The sequence below is a fragment of the Haliaeetus albicilla genome, chromosome 18 (assembly GCF_947461875.1).
Source record: "Haliaeetus albicilla chromosome 18, bHalAlb1.1, whole genome shotgun sequence".
Classification (NCBI taxonomy): Eukaryota; Metazoa; Chordata; class Aves; order Accipitriformes; family Accipitridae; genus Haliaeetus; species Haliaeetus albicilla.
Genome location: NC_091500.1, coordinates 30285218 through 30303035, shown reverse-complemented (window position 1 = coordinate 30303035; position 17818 = coordinate 30285218). Strand labels below are relative to the sequence as shown.

At 69.5% G+C, this 17818-nt stretch overlaps 4 protein-coding genes across 6 annotated transcripts; 2 read left to right on the top strand and 2 right to left on the bottom strand.

Annotated features, from left to right (window-relative positions):
- Positions 1-87: 87 nt before the first annotated feature.
- On the top strand, positions 88-4352 carry PMEL (premelanosome protein). Of its 3 annotated transcripts, none has more exons than XM_069806352.1 (12): positions 88-245; positions 1121-1249; positions 1327-1473; positions 1553-1693; positions 1770-1931; positions 2025-2420; positions 2527-2805; positions 2956-3303; positions 3384-3468; positions 3579-3781; positions 3861-3948; positions 4061-4352. In XM_069806352.1, exons 1-12 carry the CDS (start codon positions 182-184, stop codon positions 4218-4220), a joined length of 2202 nt encoding a protein of 733 aa, XP_069662453.1. In that variant the 5' UTR covers positions 88-181; the 3' UTR covers positions 4221-4352. The 3 variants fall into 3 exon arrangements, with proteins under 3 accessions (XP_069662453.1, XP_069662452.1, XP_069662451.1); XM_069806351.1 differs by having other exon boundaries at positions 2920-3303; XM_069806350.1 differs by having other exon boundaries at positions 2890-3303.
- A 115-nt stretch (positions 4353-4467) lies between these two features.
- DGKA (diacylglycerol kinase alpha) lies at positions 4468-10755 on the bottom strand. The gene is made up of 24 exons (XM_069806349.1): positions 10534-10755; positions 10110-10185; positions 9764-9840; positions 9516-9648; positions 9354-9434; positions 9211-9260; positions 9074-9148; positions 8872-8991; positions 8655-8772; positions 7936-8024; positions 7313-7432; positions 7131-7229; positions 6942-7031; positions 6768-6841; positions 6587-6661; positions 6399-6484; positions 6227-6316; positions 5976-6136; positions 5816-5880; positions 5634-5724; positions 5356-5545; positions 5143-5263; positions 5006-5066; positions 4468-4875 (listed from the first exon to the last, which is right to left on the bottom strand). Exons 1-24 carry the CDS (start codon positions 10732-10734, stop codon positions 4777-4779), a joined length of 2442 nt encoding a protein of 813 aa, XP_069662450.1. The 5' UTR covers positions 10735-10755; the 3' UTR covers positions 4468-4776.
- Positions 10756-10839: 84 nt separating this feature from the next.
- On the top strand, positions 10840-13528 carry PYM1 (PYM homolog 1, exon junction complex associated factor). Its single transcript, XM_069806415.1, has 3 exons — positions 10840-10997; positions 11889-11982; positions 12624-13528. Exons 1-3 carry the CDS (start codon positions 10967-10969, stop codon positions 13135-13137), a joined length of 639 nt encoding a protein of 212 aa, XP_069662516.1. The 5' UTR covers positions 10840-10966; the 3' UTR covers positions 13138-13528.
- Positions 13529-14975: 1447 nt separating this feature from the next.
- On the bottom strand, positions 14976-17805 carry LOC138689832 (transmembrane protein 198-like). Its single transcript, XM_069806393.1, has 5 exons — positions 17727-17805; positions 16820-16963; positions 16022-16597; positions 15575-15723; positions 14976-15506 (listed from the first exon to the last, which is right to left on the bottom strand). Exons 2-5 carry the CDS (start codon positions 16938-16940, stop codon positions 15378-15380), a joined length of 975 nt encoding a protein of 324 aa, XP_069662494.1. The 5' UTR covers positions 16941-16963; positions 17727-17805; the 3' UTR covers positions 14976-15377.
- Positions 17806-17818: the final 13 nt, after the last annotated feature.

The following is a 17818-nucleotide window of genomic DNA, read 5'->3' as shown; positions in this document are numbered from 1 at the left end:
CACACACACGCACACACGTGTCCCAACGCAATTCAAGTGGGGGGGGCAGGTTCCTTCCCCCCCCCCTTTTTGGGGTGGGACTATGCAAACGAGAACCCCTTCATATCCCCCCGTCCCTGTCCCCTTCGCCTCTCTACCCCAGCGGTGCCCGAACGTAGGGGGAGACGAGGACGGCGGGACCATGAGGGTGCACGGGGTGATCGCGGTGCTGGGGACCCTCCTGGTCTTGGCTACGGCTCAGCGGCGTAAGTAGGGTTGGGGGTCCTTGGTGGGGGGGGGCAGCATCCAGAGCCTGACATGGGAGCAGTCAGGATGGTCCCGGCCGGCGAGGAGGCTCACGGGATCCGGGGGACAGCAGCCCCAGGATCCCGCGAGCCCCCTCGCCGGCCGGGACCATCCCCATCTCCCTGGGGATTATGGGGTCCATTGGTAGGAGTGGACCCCTCTCTCAAAGCCAAATCACACGGGGAGCAGGATTAGACCCCGCTAATCCCATGGGTGGGGGCTGCTTGGAGTACACGGAGGGGGCTCGTGGGGTCCCCGTCCCTTTGTGGGATGTTGGGGGAGACTTACAGCCCTCCAGGAGTGGGGTGGGTTGTGGGGGTCCCCATCCCTCCGTGTTGGTGCTGTAAATGGGGAGGGGACACCCATCCATCTGTAAATGGGGGACCCCCATCCATCTGTGAGGGAGAGGAGACAGAGGGGACCTGGTAGCCCCCTGCGAGTGAGGGGACATGGGGGGAACCTGGCAGCCCCTTTGGAATGGGGGGGGACATGGAGGGGACCTGGCAGCCCCCTGCAAGTGGGGGGCTGTGAGGAAGGTGCTCAACTCGTCCTGCCCGGGGCTGCCAGCACCGGCTCAGCTGAGAGTCACATGAAAAGGCTTTGGGCAGCATTCGACGCCATGTGATGGGCTTTGCCCTGCACGTGGCTTGGCCCGAGCCCGTCACGTGGACCCCAGGGTCCCCAAGGGTCCCTGCGGTCGGGGGGGACCCGGCTGGATGCCCCGTGGGGTTGGCAGCGCATCACCGGGGGTCTTCCTGGCCGGTCGGGGTGGTTGGCGGCCACCCTGTGCCGGTGCTCCGGGTGCCACACGCACCCTCTCACCCTTCTACCGCAGGAGCCGGTGGCCGGAGCCGTGGTCGGAGTCAGCCCTGGAGCAGGCGGCCAGCGCCTTTCCGGAGCTGGGACTCAGGGCTGTACCGGCCGTGGCAGGAGGGGACGCCGCGACAGCGGGACTGCTGGCGAGGTGGGTGCTGGGACGGGCGCCGGAGACCGTGCTGGCCTTCGGCGCCATCCCTGAGCCACTGTCCCTGTGCCTGGCAGGTGGCGATGTCACCTTCGACATCAGCAACGATGCTCCCACCATGGCGGGTGCCGAGGCCACCTTCTCCATCGCCCTCCGCTTCCCCAGCACCCAGGCGGTGCTGCCTGACGGCCGCGTCATCTGGAGCCAGAACTGCACCGTCAACGGTCAGCGCCCACCCAAACTCCCCCACCAGCACCTGGACCCTCCACGCCGCACCCCCCCCTCACCCTCTGCTCCCCGCAGGCACCCGCGTCGCCCAGGGTGAGCCCGTCTTCCCGGAGCAGCCAGCCGAGGGCACGGATAGCGTCTTCCCCGACGGGCAGCCGTTCCCCCCCAGCGCCGGGGGCAAGCGTGGAAAATTCGTCTACGTCTGGTGGACGTGGGGTGAGGCCGGCACCGACCCCTGCCAGGGTCCGGGGGGTCTCCGAGGCGGTGTCTGACCCCCCCCCCCATCCCACAGGGCGCTACTGGCAGGTGGTGGACGGCGCCGCGTCCCAGCTGACGGTGAGCACGGCGGGGGTGCCCCTTGGCTCCTACACTATGGAGGTGGTCGTCTACCACTACCGCGGCCGCCAGAAGTTCATCCCCATCGGCCGCGCCAGCACCCAGTTCAGCATCACTGGTGGGTGCCGGGGATGGGGGGGGTGGCAGGGGGACCCCAGCAGGGAGGGTGAGCTGATGGCACCCCGTGTGTGTGTCCCGTTCCCCCCCCCAGACCAGGTGCCCTTTGCGGTGGACGTGGCGCAGGTGCAGGACACGGCGGAGGGCGACGGGCGCTTCGTGCGTAATCGCCCCGTGGCCTTCACCGTGCGGCTGCACGACCCCAGCCGCTACCTGCGTGACGCCGACATCTCCTACTCCTGGGATTTCGGGGACCAGAGCGGGACCCTCATCTCCCGCAGTGCCACCGTCACCCACACCTACCTGGAGACCGGGTCCTTCAACGCCCGCCTGGTGCTGCAGGCGGCCATTCCCCTCAGCCCCTGCGGCACCTCCGTGGCCCCTGTCGTAGACCCCACCACCGGCTCGCCGCCGTCAGCGGGACCCACGGCCACGCAGCCTGTCGGCACCACGCCGGGGGGGCAGAGCACCGCCGGGACACCCAGCACTGGTAAGGGAGCATGGAGCAGCCCCCATCTCTACGGGTGCTGGGTGGCCGGGGGTCCCAGGGGTGCCCTCTGCGAGGGGTGCCCTCCCCATCCTTGCTCTGCTCACAGCACCTGCAGCCTCCGGCTCGCCGGCGGAGCCCACGGGGGGATCGGTGGCCATGCCCTCGGACCCCGCCGTCGCTGAGTCCTCAGATGCCACCGTCACCGAGTCCGTCCTCGTGGCGCTCAGCACCCTGGCGGATGCTGCTGGCGGAGCCGCGGGTACCAACCCCACTGCCGTCTCTGCTGCGGTGTCCGCAGACCCCCTGCTCCCCACCTCAGCGACTGCAGCCGGGGACGTGCTGGGCACCTCGGCCCCCACAGCCACGGAGGGAACAGTGGCTGCAGGTGGGTGCTCCCCCCAGGTCAGGGGGTGACGGGCCATGTCTGGGGGGTCCCCAAGGTTTCAGTCCCCCCCTCGCCCTTCCACAGCCTCTTCCCTGCCTCCTGCTTACCCTGCAGATGCGGCCACAGCTGGAGCCACGGTGGGAGCCACAGCTGGAGCCACAGCAGGAGCCACAGCTGGAGCCACGGCGGGAGCCACAGCTGCATCTGTAGCTGTGTCTGCAGCTGGAGCCACAGCTGGATCCACAGCTGAATCCCTGGTTGAAGCCACAGCTGGAGCCACGGCTGGAGCAACAGTGGGAGCCACCGTGGGAGCCACGGCTGTATCCCTTGCTGCTGCCACAGCTGGAGCCACAGCTGGAGCAACAGCTGGAGCCACAGCTGCCCCCGACAGCACTGCCGAGCCACTGGTGCTGGTGAAGCGCCAGGCACTGGCTGCCGATTCCACCGGCTGCATCCTGTACCGCTACGGCACCTTCTCCACCCAGCTTGACATCGTCCGTGAGTGCCGGGCCGGGGGGCTGGAGAGGGGGGCTGGGGTGGGGGGGCTGAGCCCGCTCCAACACCGCGTCCCATTGCAGAGGGGATCGAGAGTGTGGCCATCGTGCAGGTGGTGCCGGAGAGCAGCGAGAACAGCGTGGAGCTGACGGTGACGTGCGAGGGGAGGTGAGGGCAGCCGGGGCTCCGGCCGGTGGCCCCGGCACAGGGACGGGATAGGGACCACGCATTGGGGCTGGGGGGGGGGTGGTCCACAGCGGTCTGACCCCTGCCCGCAGCCTGCCCGAGGAGGTGTGCACCGTGGTGGCGGACGCCGAGTGCCAGACGGCGCAGACGCAGACGTGCTCAGCCGTGGCACCGGCCCCCGGTTGCCAGCTCGTTGTGCGCCAGGACTTCAACCAGTCCGGCCTCTACTGCCTCAACGTCTCCTTGGCCAACGGCAACAGCCTGGCCGTGGCCAGCACCCGTGTCGCTGTCGGAGGTGGGAGCGGGGCCGGGGGGGGCCGGACAGGGGGGGTGTCCCGTGGGACTGAGGGGTGCTGAGCTGCCTTTGCCTGCAGGCGCTGCCCCGGCTGCCGGCAGGACCACGATCTTTGTGGGGCTGGTGCTCATCGCTGCTGCCCTGGGCACCGCTGCCTACACCTACAGGTCAGGATCGGGGGGGGGCACGGTGGCATCCGTGGTCCACCATGACCCGGAGACCGCCGCTGCCATGCTCCTGCCGGTACCGGTGCTAACCCTCTGCATCTCTGCCCCACAGGCGTGTGAAGTACAGCCCGCTGCTGGCCGCAGCCCCCCCGGTCCCCCGACCCCGGGGCTGGCTGCCCCCCAGCTCTGCCCTTCGCCTCCTGCTGCATCAGGCCTTCAGGGGGGCCCCCAGCGGCGAAAGCAGCCCCCTGCTCCGTGCCAACACAGCCTAGGCCCCCCGCCCCGTGCCACCCCCCCACCTGGCCCGAGCCCCCAGGACTTGGAGGGGGGGCTGTGGGTGGTGGTGGGGGATGCATGGCTCCGGTCTCACCGCCACCGAGATTAAAGGCTCAGCTCAGCTGGGGCCTCTGCCTGGTTGTGTGTCTTGAGGGGGGGGGCTTGGGGGTCTGGGGCACCTGCATCCTGGTGGGGGGGCTGGGGTTGAGCCCGCTGCCCCCCCCCCGGTCGGCACAGCCAGCGTCGGTCTCACCACCAGCTTTATTACTGCAAGAGGCACTTGAAATTGGGGGGGGGTAGGCAATAAATAGGGTGGGGGGGCCCGGTGGGGTGGGGGCCTCCAGCCACCGCGGCACACACAGGCACAGGGGGGGCCTCGCGCAGCCCCCCAACACCCTGGCACGGCACCCATGGGCTCCGAGCACCTCTGGATGAGGGGGGGGCACAGCTGCTACCCTCCCCTGCTGGGAACACATGGATTGCGGGGGTTGGTCCCATGTCCCCTGCCGGGGCGCAGCTCAGGGGGGGTCTCCCCCCCCCATCCTGGGCCCCTCAGGCCTCGGGGGGGCCCTTCTTAAGGCCGAAGAAACTGGAGGAGCGGGGCGGTGCAGCCATGAGCATTGGCGTCTGGTTCTTGTGGGTGATCTTGATCTGCAAGAGAGAGGCTGGGGCTGGGGGGGCCAAGGGGGGGCCCCCCACACCCTGGGGGGTCCCCAAGGTGCTTGGCCAGGGTGGGGGGCCGCCAGCTCCCTAGGGCTTAGGGAGGCGGGGGTCCACATACCATGCAGGGCGGCTGCATCCAGGGCTCCCCATCGATCTGCATGGGCAGGGGCTTCAGCGTCCTGCAAAAAGCACCCCCCCCCGGCTCAATCACTGACATGGCCTGTGCCCCCCCCACCCTCGGCCCCCCCAGCTCACCGCAGGGTAATCTCGGAGCCGGTCGCCAGCCGCTTGCCCGCACTCTTCAGCCCAGTGTAGATCTGCCCCATCTCCAGAACCCCCTCCAGCCCCACCACCTCCAGCCGCCGGTCGCTCAGATCTGGGGCGGGGGAGAGCAGAGTTGGAGGGTCAGGGCGGCGTAGGGGCACAAAGAAGGAGGAGGAGGAGGGTTCCCTGCACCGCCCCACACACCCTGCACGCAGGTCTTGAGGGTCTCGGCGTCAGTGATGGCTGGGGGCTGCCCAGCGCTCGGTGCCTTCCTCGCCTCTCCAAGCGCCCGCTTGGTCTCGCCCCAGAGGTTGGAGCCTCCGTGCATGCTGGGGATGTTCAGCACCGCCAGTCCCGCCAGGGACCCGCTCAGGTCCAGGGGGGTCCCGCAGCACTGTTGGGAGGCAGGGGGGGCATGTCAGGGTAGGGCAGGGCAGCCCCGGCCCCCCCAACCTCCCGCCCCGGGATGGGGGACCCCTCACCTCCACGCTCAGACACTCCTTGAGCTTCTTGCAGGTGGCGAAGATGGTCTCAGAGGTGGCGAACTCGAGGTACCACAGCTTGTTCTTCATCCTGGGGGGGACACAGACACGACACGTTGTGGGGGGGCCGGGGGGGACACGGGGACATGCCATGGGGACAGCCCCATCCCACCCCCCCTCACCTGCTGTTGAACTTTTCCGGGTACTTCTCCCGCATGATGTGGAAGCGATGGGCGATGGAGGCATCCTGGGGGGGGAGGACGGGCAGAGGGGGGGTGAGGTCCTGGGAGGGGGGGGCTGGGGGTGTGATGTGCCCCCCAACCCCCCCCTCGCCCCACGCACCACTCCGATGGAGAAGTAGTTGTTGATGATCTCGTAGGGCACCGGGTCCCCCGCGGCCGCCGGGTCCTCAGGCAGCACCTGCAGCCGCCATCGGTCCATCTGCACCAGGCTGCTGCTCTCTATCTCCCGCAGGATCTTCACCAGGTCCTCCCCCGTGTACCCTGCCATTGGGGGGGTCCAGGGGATGGGGTGGGTGGGTGGCTGGGGGGTGCAAGTGCATGTCCCCCCCCACCCCATCCTGCCCCACTCACCTCCCCCCCAGCGCAGGCAGCGGGCCAGGTCATTGCCAGTCCCCAGGGGCAGCACGGCCACGGGGGGCCGGCGAGGCAGGTTGGCTTTATCTGCAAGGAAAGGGGGGGGTCAGGGGGGGCGAGGAGGGGTCTGGGGGGGGCAGCACCCCCCGGCGGGGTGGGCAGCACCCACCGATGGCATCCAGGATCCAGCCCACAGTGCCGTCCCCGCCACACACCAGGATCCGAAAATCTGGCACGTCCCGGAAGAAATTGAGCCTGGGAGGGAGGGAGGAATGGAGGAGGGGGGGGTGGGTCAGGGCAGGGTTGTCCCCCCCCCTCCCCGGGCACCCCACTGCCCCCCCCCCCAGCCCCACTCACCCGGGGGTGGGTCCTCCCTGCTGCAGGTTATAAACTTGCCGGGGGTTCAGCAGATACTGGAACTTCCGCAGCACCCTGGGGGGAAAGGGGAGATGGGGGGCTGAGGGGGGGCCGGGCAGCCACCCCCTCCCCACTGGGCCACCAAAATGAGCCCACTCAGAACCCCCAGGCCCCCCCTTACCTCTCCCCCTGCTTCCCTCCGCTCTTGGGGTTGACGAAGACGAGGAGCGGATGGGTGTTGGGCACAGGGCTGACCTGCGGGGTAAGGGGGTGCGGGGGGGTGAGGGCTCTGCCCTGGCCCCCAGGGATGGGGGGGTGCGGGTGGGGGAAGCGGGGAGGGGGACACCCTGCTCACCCGCAGCGCCTGGCCCTCGGGGGTGGTGAAGACCTGTGGCGTCTCCTCCAACGGCGTCCCGCTGCCGTCCCTTTGGCTGTCCTGCCTCTCCTGCCAGCACAGGTGGCAGCCCCAGCTCAGGGGGGGGCCTGGGGGCACAGCCCCCCCGCAGGGAGTCCCAGCAGCATCCCGGGGCGGGGGGGCACTCACCAGCAGGACGGGGTAGATGGCAGCGGGGGGCAAGATGTGGTCCCGCAGGATCCCGCAGTCGCAGGCGGGGGGCACAAGGGGCAGGCACTCTTCGTGGATCTGGGGGCAGAAGGGGGTGAGGGGGGCCGGGGGAGGGGCCAGGACGACACCCCCCCCCCCTGCCACCGCAGGGATGTGCCCACCTTCAGGTGACACCAGACACAGTGCAGCCCTGTCAGGCTCTGGAAGCTCTTGATCTTTTTCTGGCACTGGCCGCACTTGCCAGCCTCACAGCCGCCCTTCACCCAGACGTGAGCCTGGACCTGCGCACAGCCCCGCTGCGTCACCCCGGGTGTCACCCCCCTGATGGGGGGCCGGGGGGTGGCTCAGACACTGGGTGTCGTTGTCGTCGTCCCCCCGTGCGGGGTGGGAGGGGTGGATGGGTGGACAGACGGACAACTGCGCAGCCAGATGCATGACTTGAGAGAGGGGCGGACGGATGGACAGGCGGACGGATGGGCGGGCAGAAGGAGGTGGCTGGGTGGGGGGTGGGGAGCAACGGGCAAGAGGCCAGAAGGACGGGTGGGTGGACAGATGGACAGGCGGATGGACGGACGGATGGATGGGCGGACAGGCGCACGGATGGGACAGGCGGATGGACAGATGGATGGGCAGGCAGGTGGATGGACAGGCGGATGGACGGACAGGCAGACGGACGGACAGGCGGACGGACGGACAGGCAGACAGGCGGATGGACAGATGGATGGATGGACGGACAGGTGGATGGATGGACAGGTGGACAGGCAGCCAAGGGGGGGCCACTCACGCCAGCCTCCTTGCGGGACTTGGCGTAGGTGCTGATGCAGCTGGGGGGGGCCCGGCGGGCGCAGCGCTCGTGGACCGTGAACTTGCAGACTGGGGGAGGGGGGGAAACGGGGATGGGGGTGGGGCTCAGCCCAGGCCCCGCCCACGCACCTAGTTCCACCCCACCCCCCCTCCCCCCACCCCCCCAATCACAGCACCACCACATCCAGCCGGTCAGCCAATAGCAACCCACCCTCGCAGCTGAATGGCTGGTTTTCAGATGGGTGGGGCTTATGCACCGACCACACCCATATGGGTGGGGCAGGGCGGAGCTTTCCCCACAGCTGGGGGCAGCGGAGGAGTCGCCTGCCACAGCTGGATCCAGAGCATCCCCATCCCTGTCCCCATCCCCGTCCCTGTCCCCGTCCCTGTCCGGGTTGGACCACCATCCCAGTCCCCACCATGCCCCCGCCCCGTCCCCACCCTTGTCCCCATCCCGATTCCTGTCCCCTCCCCATCCCCACTGTCCTGTTCCCTGTCCCCACCCTTATCCTGGTCCGACTGCCATCCCTCTCCCATCCCATCCCTGTCATCCCCACCGCGTCCTCATCCCCATCCCTATCCTGGTCTAACTGCCATCCCCATCCCGTCCTCATCCCGTCCCCATCCCTATCCCCGTCCCCGCTGCATCCTTTTCCCAATCCCTGTCCCGGTCTGACCGCCGTCCCCGTCCCCGCTCACAGGTGCAGCACAGCCCTTGCTTGCGCAGCCCCACCAGCAGCGTCTCGCACACGTTGCAGTACACGGGGCGGTTGAAGTGCTTCAGGCGCCACATGTGCTGCCCGTCGTCCTTCATGTGCTGGGGGACGGACGGACAGACGGACACGGACACAATTAGGGGGGCCCCAGCCAGGCAGAGGGGGGTGGGGGCCCGGTGCGGCGGCACCCGGGTACTCACCACCTCCAAGCCCAGCAGCACCAGCAGCGGGATGTTGGTGACCCCCCCGCGGAGCCACTCAGCCAGCGACACCGTCCCGCTGCCATCGTAGTCGATCTCCCGCATCATCTCCTGCAGGATCTGGGGGGACACGGGGCTTCAGCAGAGGTGGGGGGACACAAGGACGGCCCCCTGCCCATCCCAGCATCCCGGCCCCGCTCACTGGCTTCAGCTCTGTGACGTCCCAGTCCAGGTACTGGGCCACCCGCATCATCTGGGTGATGATCCGATCCACCTCCTGGGGGGAGAGTGTCAGCGCGGGGGGGGGCTCAGTCACAGGCCCCCCTGCCCAGTGCTCACCGAGCTGTCCAGGAGCCCGTTCCCGTCCTTGTCGTACAGCTTGAAGGTGACTGCGGGGGGACACAGCAGTGTGAGGTAACCCTGGCAGGTCCCTGGGGACCCCTGAGCTGCCCTCCCCCACCTGGGGGGACCCCCCAGCTCACACTCCAGCTTGTCCTCAGGGCGTCCCCCCTCCAGCAGCGAGAAGTAGCAGGAGACATCGTTAATGCAGACGAGGTCGCTGCCTGCATGGAGAGACCGTGATGAGACCCCGGGGGTACCCTGGCCCCCCCCACCCCCCTGCACCTCACCGGCCCCCCCCTCACCATCCCGGCTGCCCAGTGGTGCCGCGGCCCCGCTCTGGAAGGAGGCGAAGAGATGGCGGCATAGCGGCTCCGGAATGTCATCTGCCTCCAGGTAACTCCGCAGGAACAGCGTGAACCCCTCAAAATCGACGCACTGTGGGGGGGGGGGGGGCAGAATCAGGATGGGGGGGGGCAGCGTGCAGCCGCCCCCCCCCCCCCAACAGCAGTGCCATTCCTGGGAACACACCAGTGGGGTGCCGGGGCCTCACCTCTCCCTGGCGGTGCTGCGACAGGGTCCCACTGCCGTAAAAATCCTGCAGCACGTCCTGCACCTTCCTGCTGCTGTCTGGAGAGCGGAGACACCGACGAAACCGCTTCGGTGCGTGCACACGCGTGCACCCACCCCACGCACACGCGTGCACCCACCTTGGACATGCGTGCAAGTGGGCAAATGCGCATTGGTACAACGTGCGAGGCCGCCCGCCCGCGCCCGCGTGCGAAAGCCGCCGCCGTGCACAAGGCTGCCACGGAATGCGAGTGTGCGAAGCCCCCCCCAGGTGTGTGAGGCTGTGTAAAGCCCCCCCACCATGCTAGAACATCCCCCCCCATACTTACAGTCCAGGTATTTCTGCAGCTGGGCAAACTCCTGGGGGCTAAGGGTAGCCCAATCCCGGTTTTCCTCCATGGCTGCCTGCGGGGAAAGGTCGTGACAACGGGGACGCCCACGGTTCTGTGGCGGGTGACGGGAAAGGGGGTGCGCTGGGGGCGGACGCCCCCAACGCACCCCCTTTCCCGTCACCCGCCGCAGGCCCAAGGGGGGTGTACGGTTCCACACAGAGCCGGATGCCCGTGGCGGGGGGGGGGGATGAATTTTGAACCCCAGCTGGCAAAAAAACCCAACCAAAAAACCCCACAACACCCGTTTGGGGATGGGCACCCATGGGTGACGGGGAGGAAGGGGGGGGGGGTGACACGGATAACCCCCCTCCCCAGTGTATTCCCCCCCCCCCCCCAGTAACTCCCGCTTCCCAGCCCGTACCTGTCGGGTCCCGGCAGCCGTGGCTGGGCCCGGCCCCGTGACATCACGGCCCGACGGGGCGGGGGCGGCACCGGCACCGGTGTGGGTGTGTGTGGGAGCACCCCCCCATCTCGGGGTTGGGGGATACCGCGGTCGCCATGGAGATGGACCCTTGACGGGGGGTTGTGTCTGGCCTCGTACCCCCCCGGCGGGGGATGCCATGGCAACCTCGAACCTCTGGGGGGTGGGGGAGAAAAGCGGGGGAGGGGGGGACGGACACAGATACATGCTCTCGCGGTGCACGCCGGGAGTTCCCCCAGACGGGGCGCTGCCCCTTTAAAAACAAAATGGCCGCCCCGCTCCGCGTTGCCTCTTCGGCGCCACGCCCGGCTGCTGCCGCCGCCGCCACTTCCGGGGTGGGGCCGGGAGGCCGGAAGTGTGTCGCGCTCGCAAGATGGCGACTCCCTATGTGACTGACGAGACCGGTGAGTGAGGCCCGGCCCGGCTCTGTGGGGCGGGAGGTTCCCGTGGGGTCAGGCCCGGCCCCCGTGGGGTTGTTGTTTTCCCCAGATCCGTAGGGCGGGACCTAGCCCCGGTCCCTGTGGGGCTGGCTCTCTCCCCGGTCTCTGTGGGGCCTCTCCCCTGCCCCATCTCTGTGGGGCAGGTCCCGTTCCCTGCCCCTATGGCGGGGGGGGGGGAGTTTCCCCTCCCGCTGTAGGCCTGGGCCGCGGCCCCATCTCTATGGGGCTGGGAGCCGCCCCCCTCCCCCAGTCTCTCTGGGGTCCTGTCTGTGTGTGTGTGTGTGTCCCACCTTGCTGGTCGCTATGGGGCAGGTCCCACCTCCCCAGTCTCTGTGGGGCTGGGCCCACCTCACCCCCCCACCCCGCTGTCTGTGGTGACTGGCTGTCCCCATCCTAGTCTTGGGGCAGGGGACAGACCCGTGGGGTGTGTGGGGGGTCTTGGGGTCCCTGTGGGGGGTGTCCTGGGGCACCCATAGGGTGTCCTGTGGGGTGTTTTGGGGCCCCTGTGGGGTGTCCTGGGATCCCCGTGGGGTCCTGGGGCCCCTGTGGGGTGTGTGGAGTGTCTTGAGGCCCCAATGGTGTGTCCTCTGGGGCGTCCTGGGGTCCCTGTGGGGTGTGTGGGGCGTACTGGGGTCTGTGTGGGGTGTCCTGGGTCCCCCATGGGGTCCCGGGGTCCCTGTGGGGTGTGTGGGGTGTCCTGGGGCCCCCGTGGGGTCTTGAGGCCCCCTTGGTATGTTCTCTGGGATCTCCTGGGGCCCCCGTGGGGTCCTGGAGTCCCTGTGGGGTGTCCTGGGGCCCCCATGGGGTGTGTGGGGTGCCCCAAGGCCGCCAGCCAACAGTGCCTTGGCCTCGCAGGGAAGTACATCGCCTCCACGCAGCGCCCTGACGGCACCTGGCGGAAGCAGCGGCGGGTGAAGGAGGGATACGTGCCCCAGGAGGAGGTGCCGGTGTAAGTGGGGCAGGCGGCCAGGGGGGAAGGCGGTGTCCCCTGGGGGGGCTCCCTCTCTGGGGCTGGGGTCTGCCGCGCCGCGAGAGGGGAGCGGAGCTGCTGGAGCGTCCCGTCCCGTTCCCCAGGCACCCCAGACCTCGGCCCCGCAACTCCTGGGGCTGTGCGTGCCGGGTCACGTCTTGAGGTCTCAGTCTCTTTCCAGGTGCCCGAGCAATTCCGACCCCCTCACCCTTATCCCATAAGCCGTAGCCTGCCGGTACGTATTGACTCCCGTCCCAGTCCTCCTCGGGGTGGCCGTGCGGGTCTGGGCCGTCCCGCGGACGCGAGGAGGACCCCGAGTGGCGGCGTCTGCTGGGGCGCAGAGCTCGGCAGGGGTGACCCGTTCCGAGGGTGGCTGCTTGGCCGCCGCGTGGTGGAGGGCTCAGAGCCCGCAGGTGCCCCCCGGCCTGGGGGGAGAGCCGGACATGGGGGCTGTGCCGCGTCGGAGGTTTTGCTGGAGGCGCCGAACGTTCCTGGCGTTTGGCGGTGGGGTCTTTTAGCACCGCGCCAGGGACTTTTTGGCACCGCCCTGGGGTCCTCAACACCATCCCAGGGCGGGACGGCGGGGGAGAGGCGCCTTCACAGGCTCTCGTTCTGTGCAGGTACGAGAATAAATATGTGAAGTTTTTCAAAAGCAAACCTGAGCTGCCCCCGGGGCTGAGCCTGGAGGCCACCGCGCAGCCCGGCAAGCAGCCCGGCAAGGCGGAGAGCGGCGAGACGGGACTGTCCAAGGCGGCGAAAAGGAACTTGAAACGCAAAGAGAAGAGGAAGCAGCAGCAGGAGAAGGGGGAGCGGGAGACAGACGAACTGATCCAGGCGCTGGAGAAGGCCTCTCTGTCGGGGGGCAGTGGCGGGGACAAGGGCCCGCCGGGGGACAGTCGGGCGGCTGCGCCGCAGCCGGCCTGTGGCACCAGGGCCCCCGCCGAGGGGGAAGCCCCCGCCTCGGAGAAGAGCAAGAAGATCAAGAACCTGAAGAAGAAGCTGCGGCAGGTGGAGGAGCTGCAGCAGCGGCTCGACTCAGGGGAGATAAAGCAGCCGACGAAAGAGCAGCTGGAGAAGCTGGGGCGGAGGAAAGCCTTGGAGGAGGAACTGCGGGACCTGGAGCTGGACTTGTAAGGGGTGGGCGGGGGGGGTTTGGGGGGCGCGGGGACTTGGGGAGGGGGGAGGGCACGGGCAGCGTCCCCAGCGCACAGGCTGCCGGGACGAAGTGCCTGGCCCTGGGGATTTGGTGTGGGCGGGTGCCGTTGGGGGGGGTTTTTTCAGAACAGTTGTTCCCAGCTATCCGTGTTAGAAACCTGGCGACTCTCGAATACCTCGCTCCTTTTTTTTTTTTTTTTTTTTAATATTATTTGGGGCGGGGTTGTGCTGCGTCCAGGGTGGGGCAGCAGCCTCACCCACCCCTACCCCCCACTTCGATCTTCCCTGGCCCCTCGTGTTCTGTGTTACAGCCTCTCTCTTCCTTTATTTTTAAAAATCATGCAATAATAAAATTGCAGTAGTGACCTGGTGCCAGGAGCTCCGTTCTGGTTCTGCCTTTCCCTGGAGGGGGGGGACACAACACCCGTTCCCTGCCTGCTGCTGCCTGGGGGACGGGGATGCTGTGGGGTAGGCAGGGGCCAGCTGGACCCCTCCTGGCAGTGATGGGGGCACGGGGGGGCTTTTGCCCACCCCCACCCCATCCAGCCCCAGCGGAGGAGCCCCAATGGAGCCGTGGGGTGGGACAAACCCCACTTTATGTCCCAGGAGCTGGGGATGGCTGGACCCCCCCCCCACTTCCCTGGCTTCGGCTGCCCCCTCAGGCTGTGCCCCCCCATTTCCCGGGTGACTCTGGGATGCCGCAGAGGGGCCGAGCTGCCAGGTTCCTCCCCGCTGCCCTGGGAGCTGCCTGGTGCGGGAGCACCCCCAGCAGCTGGCCAGGCCCCTCTGCTCCCCAGCTCCGTGCCACGGGGCCCCCCCGTTTCACCCGGGCCCACGGGTGGGGGGTCCCCACCGTCCCCCAGGAAGAGCACGCTGCAGTTCGGGCACCTGCAGGAGTGGCCGATGGGCGAGTTCAGCACGGCCAAAATCACCGGGGCCAGGTGGTCAAGTGTTGGGGTGTCCCGAGCCCCCCCTGGCCGAGGTGGGGGGTCCTCTGCTGGGTGCCTGGATGCTGCGGTGTGGAGGATCCCCTCAACCTGAGGCTGCAGCAGCACATGCTGAGGGTCTGAGGTGGGGCATAGGGGGTCTGGAGGATGCTGGAGCATCTGGGGGGTCAGGGCTGGGGCCGTAAGGGCTCCCGGGGTTTGTGGGGGGCCACAGCTGTGGGCATAGATGAGTCTGGGGGGGTCCTGGTGACCCACCGGCTGGGGCAGGGTGCTGGACAGAGGGGATGCCCCGGGGCATCGCAGTGACCCCAAGACTGACCACGTCCTGGGGCTGGGCACTCTCTGACCCCCACCCTCACGGCTACCGGCTGCACCAACCCCTGCGCCCTCCATGGCATCGGACATGGGGAGGCTTGTCCCAGCAGGGGTCCCGGCACCGATGCCTCCCCTCCCACTCGCAGGCCAGCGGCCCCCCCAGCATCCCCCTCCCTGGCCTCCCTCAGCAGCAGGACCTACTTCTTCAAAGGGGGGGCCAGGGGGTCCCCACCGCCACCCACATCCCCCCTCAGCTCCGGCCGCAGGTGACGAGGTCTGGCGGTACCGGGGGGGGCTCACGCCAGCCCCCCGTGATGCTCTTTAATGCGGCAGCCCCGGTACAAGCCCAACACGGGCAGGCGGGGGGGGCCCTTCCCCAGGGTGGGGGCCACCGCGGTCCTCGGGGGGCTCGGGGCAGGGCTGGAGGGCCGGGGAGGCCCCATGGCAGGGTGAGACACACCCCCCCCAGTGGGGTTAAGGCTTTTGGGATCCTCCCCAGTGGAGGGTGGGAGCTGGGCTGGGCCCACGGTGCGTGCACAGCATTTGGGTAGGTCCTACAAAAATAAAAGTGGGGCTTTATTTTTAAGGGGTCCCCTCCGGTGCCGGGGGCTGGGCAGGAGCTGGGGTGAGGGCTGCCCCCCAGGCTCTCCCCTCTGCGGGGCTGGCGAGGGGCTGCAGCGGGTATGGGGGCAGGTTATGGGGCAGGCTGCAGCGGGGCAGGTTATGGGGCAGGCAGCAGTGGCCGGGGGGGAGGCACTGGCTTCGCCCCACCACCAGGGGACCCCCCAGCCCCTAGGGGTCCCCAACATCCACGTGCCCTGAAGCCCCACCTCCCCTCGGCCACACCCTCCGGGGGGGGCGGGGCATATGGCATTTCATTTGCCTATTTAAAGGGGAAGGCACAGCGGGAGTGGGGGGCCCGGGAACCCCCAAGGCACGTCGGTGGGACGCAGGGGCTCAGGGGCGGCGGCGGGGCGGGGGCGCGGTGAGGGGCGCGGTGGAGCCGCAGTCGGCATCGGGGGCGGCGGCGGGGCCCGGCGCGGTCCCGCTCTCCAGCTGCCGATCCCGCAGGCTCCGGATGTAGCTCTGGGGGGACACGGGGGTCAGCGCGGCCCCGCGGCCACCGGCACGGCCCCGCCGGGGCACGGACTCACCGGGGCCAGCACATCGCCCGCGTAGCGCTTGACGGGGGGGGGCTTGCGGCGGTAGGTGCCCTCGGGGGGGGCCAGGCTCTGCCGGCGCTTGGCCTCCTTCTGCCGGATGCGTAGCAGCTGCAGCCGCTTCTGCCGCCGGCTGAGGATGACTGCGGGGAGCGAGGACTGAGCTCTGCCCTGCGTCCCCATCCCCGGTGACGCCTCCGTCCCCATCGCCTTCGGCACCGCCATCGCCACGGCTGTCTCCATCACTGCTCCCGTGGCCGTCCCCATCCCCATCGCCATCCCCTCCTCATCCTCACCCTCCTCATCCCACATCCCTTGCGCTCACCCACACGCCCTCCCCGCTGCCCGCTCCCACCGCCAGGTGCTCCCACCGCCCGGCACACCCCCTCACCCCGAGCTGGCCGGGAAGGGGGGGGTACCCCTCCGTGCACCCCCACTCACCGTCGGTGTGGGAGACGCCGTCGGCCGTCAGCTTCCACTGGAGCAGGACGGCGAGGAGGCTGAGCGCCGGCCAAGCGCCCAGCAGCACCCAGCTGTGCCAGCACAGTGGCCCCGCCGGCGCCAGCCGCAGCCGGTCGTAGACGTAGAGCACCAGCGCCAGCGCTTCCACGAAGTAGTCGGCGCAGACGACGACGACGGCGGCGCCGAAGACGGCGGTGGAGAGGACGGTCAGCGCCTTCGGCCACTGCAGCGCCAGGAGGGCGCAGAGCAACGCCAGCCCCAGCAGGCTGCCCGCCGGCACCCAAGGGCTCGGCGGCGGCAGCACCGGCGCCGCCGCCACTAGCGCGGCCGTGGCCAGCAGCAGCCCCAGCAGCAGCCCGGTGGTGAAGAGCCCGACGCTGCGCAGCAGCATGGTGACCAGGCCGCAGAGCAGCCCGATGCCCAGGGCGATGCCCGCGCTGGCCTCCAGGCTCAGCTGCGTCTCCAGCACCCGCTCCTTGTAGCACAGGAGGAAGATGACAATGGAGCCGAAGAGCAGCCCCGAGAGGAACATGATGGCCTTGAAGCAGCGGTACCCTGGTGCGGGCGCGGGGGCATCACCGGGGGCTGCCCCGGCAGTGCCCCATGGCTTTGCCCCATGGCTTTGCCCCCCGGCATCCCCTGTGCCATCCCTTCTGGCCGTGCCCCCCACAACGCCCCTCTCCTTGTCCCCCACCGCGTGCCTGCCGTGCCCCCCAAGTGAGCCCCTGCTCTGCCCCCACTCCCAGCCGTGCCCCCCCAAACCGCGCCGGCGCTCACCGAAGCAGCTGCAGACAACGCCGAAGAGGGCACCGAGGGCGCAGAGGGCGGCAGGGACAGGCTCGTAGGGGGGCCGGGGCTCCAGGGCACAGCGGGGTGCGGGGGGGGTGCCGGGCTCCATCGCCCCGGGGGGGGCTGTGGGGGCTGGGAGGGGTGGGGGGGTGCTGAGCCCCCCCGCTGCGCCCCCCCCCCCCAGCACCCAGCCCCTCTCCGGGCGGTGGGTGAGCACCCTCCTCCCCGCACCCACATCTGGCAGTGGTGCTGGGGGGGGGCACATCTGGGAGGACTGGGCTGGGGGCACTGGGAACTGTAGGGAGGTGCCGGGGTGGGGAGGGCTGGGAGTGCTGGGGGCTGCTGGGTGGGGGAACTGGGAGCTACTGGGCGACAGCGAGGTGGGGGCTTTAGGAGCACTGGGAGGGGGGACTGGGAGCTACTGGGGGACAGCGAGCTGGGGGCATTGGGAGCACTTGGGAGGGGGCACTGGGAGCTACTGGGGAACAGCAAGGTGGGGGCACTGGAAAGGGGGCACTGGGAGCTACTGAGGGACAGCGAGGTGGGGGCACTGCAAGGGGAGTCTGGGAGCTACTGGGGAACAGCAAGGTGGGGGCACTGGGAGCTACTGGGGAGCAGCGAGGTGGGAGCGTTGGGAGCACTGGGAGCTACTGGGGGACAGCGAGGTGGGGGCACTGGGAGCTGCTGGGAGACAGTGAGGTGGGGGCGCTGGAAGGGGGGTCTGGGAGCTACTGGGAGACAGCGAGCTGGGGCACTGGGAGCTGGTGGGGGGCCGGGGCGGGGGGCGGCGCTGCCGCACTGGGAGCTGCTGGGGGGCCGGGGCGGGGGGCCGAGCTGGGTCGGGGGGGGGGGAGCCGCTCGGTCCCCACCGCCCCCGTCCCGTCCCGGGACTCACCCGCTCGCTGCCGGTCCCGGGGGTCGCGGAGGGGCCCGGCCCGGCCACGGAGCCGAGACTCCGCCGGGAGCGGGGCCGGGGGCGGTGCGGGG

What these genes read in the sequence shown, in the direction of transcription:
- PMEL (XM_069806350.1), top strand. Translation starts at nt 182, where the DNA reads ATGAGGGTGCACGGGGTGATCGCGGTGCTGGGGACCCTCCTGGTCTTG. An exon ending in ACAGCGGGACTGCTGGCGAG is followed by an intron (nt 1,250 to 1,326) that starts GTGGGTGCTGGG and finishes TGTGCCTGGCAG; the next exon opens with GTGGCGATGTCACCTTCGAC. An exon ending in CACCCGTGTCGCTGTCGGAG is followed by an intron (nt 3,782 to 3,860) that starts GTGGGAGCGGGG and finishes CTTTGCCTGCAG; the next exon opens with GCGCTGCCCCGGCTGCCGGC.
- DGKA (XM_069806349.1), bottom strand. Translation starts at nt 10,734, where the DNA reads ATGGCATCCCCCGCCGGGGGGGTACGAGGCCAGACACAACCCCCCGTC. An exon ending in ACGGGCTCCTGGACAGCTCG is followed by an intron (nt 9,149 to 9,210) that starts GTGAGCACTGGG and finishes CTCTCCCCCCAG; the next exon opens with GAGGTGGATCGGATCATCAC. An exon ending in GGAGGGAAGCAGGGGGAGAG is followed by an intron (nt 6,662 to 6,767) that starts GTAAGGGGGGGC and finishes CTTTCCCCCCAG; the next exon opens with GGTGCTGCGGAAGTTCCAGT.
- PYM1 (XM_069806415.1), top strand. Translation starts at nt 10,967, where the DNA reads ATGGCGACTCCCTATGTGACTGACGAGACCG. An exon ending in CTATGTGACTGACGAGACCG is followed by an intron (nt 10,998 to 11,888) that starts GTGAGTGAGGCC and finishes TTGGCCTCGCAG; the next exon opens with GGAAGTACATCGCCTCCACG. An exon ending in CCCCAGGAGGAGGTGCCGGT is followed by an intron (nt 11,983 to 12,623) that starts GTAAGTGGGGCA and finishes CGTTCTGTGCAG; the next exon opens with GTACGAGAATAAATATGTGA.
- LOC138689832 (XM_069806393.1), bottom strand. Translation starts at nt 16,940, where the DNA reads ATGGAGCCCGGCACCCCCCCCGCACCCCGCTGTGCCCTGGAGCCCCGG. An exon ending in CGGCGTCTCCCACACCGACG is followed by an intron (nt 15,724 to 16,021) that starts GTGAGTGGGGGT and finishes CGCTCCCCGCAG; the next exon opens with TCATCCTCAGCCGGCGGCAG. An exon ending in CGGGCGATGTGCTGGCCCCG is followed by an intron (nt 15,507 to 15,574) that starts GTGAGTCCGTGC and finishes GTGTCCCCCCAG; the next exon opens with AGCTACATCCGGAGCCTGCG.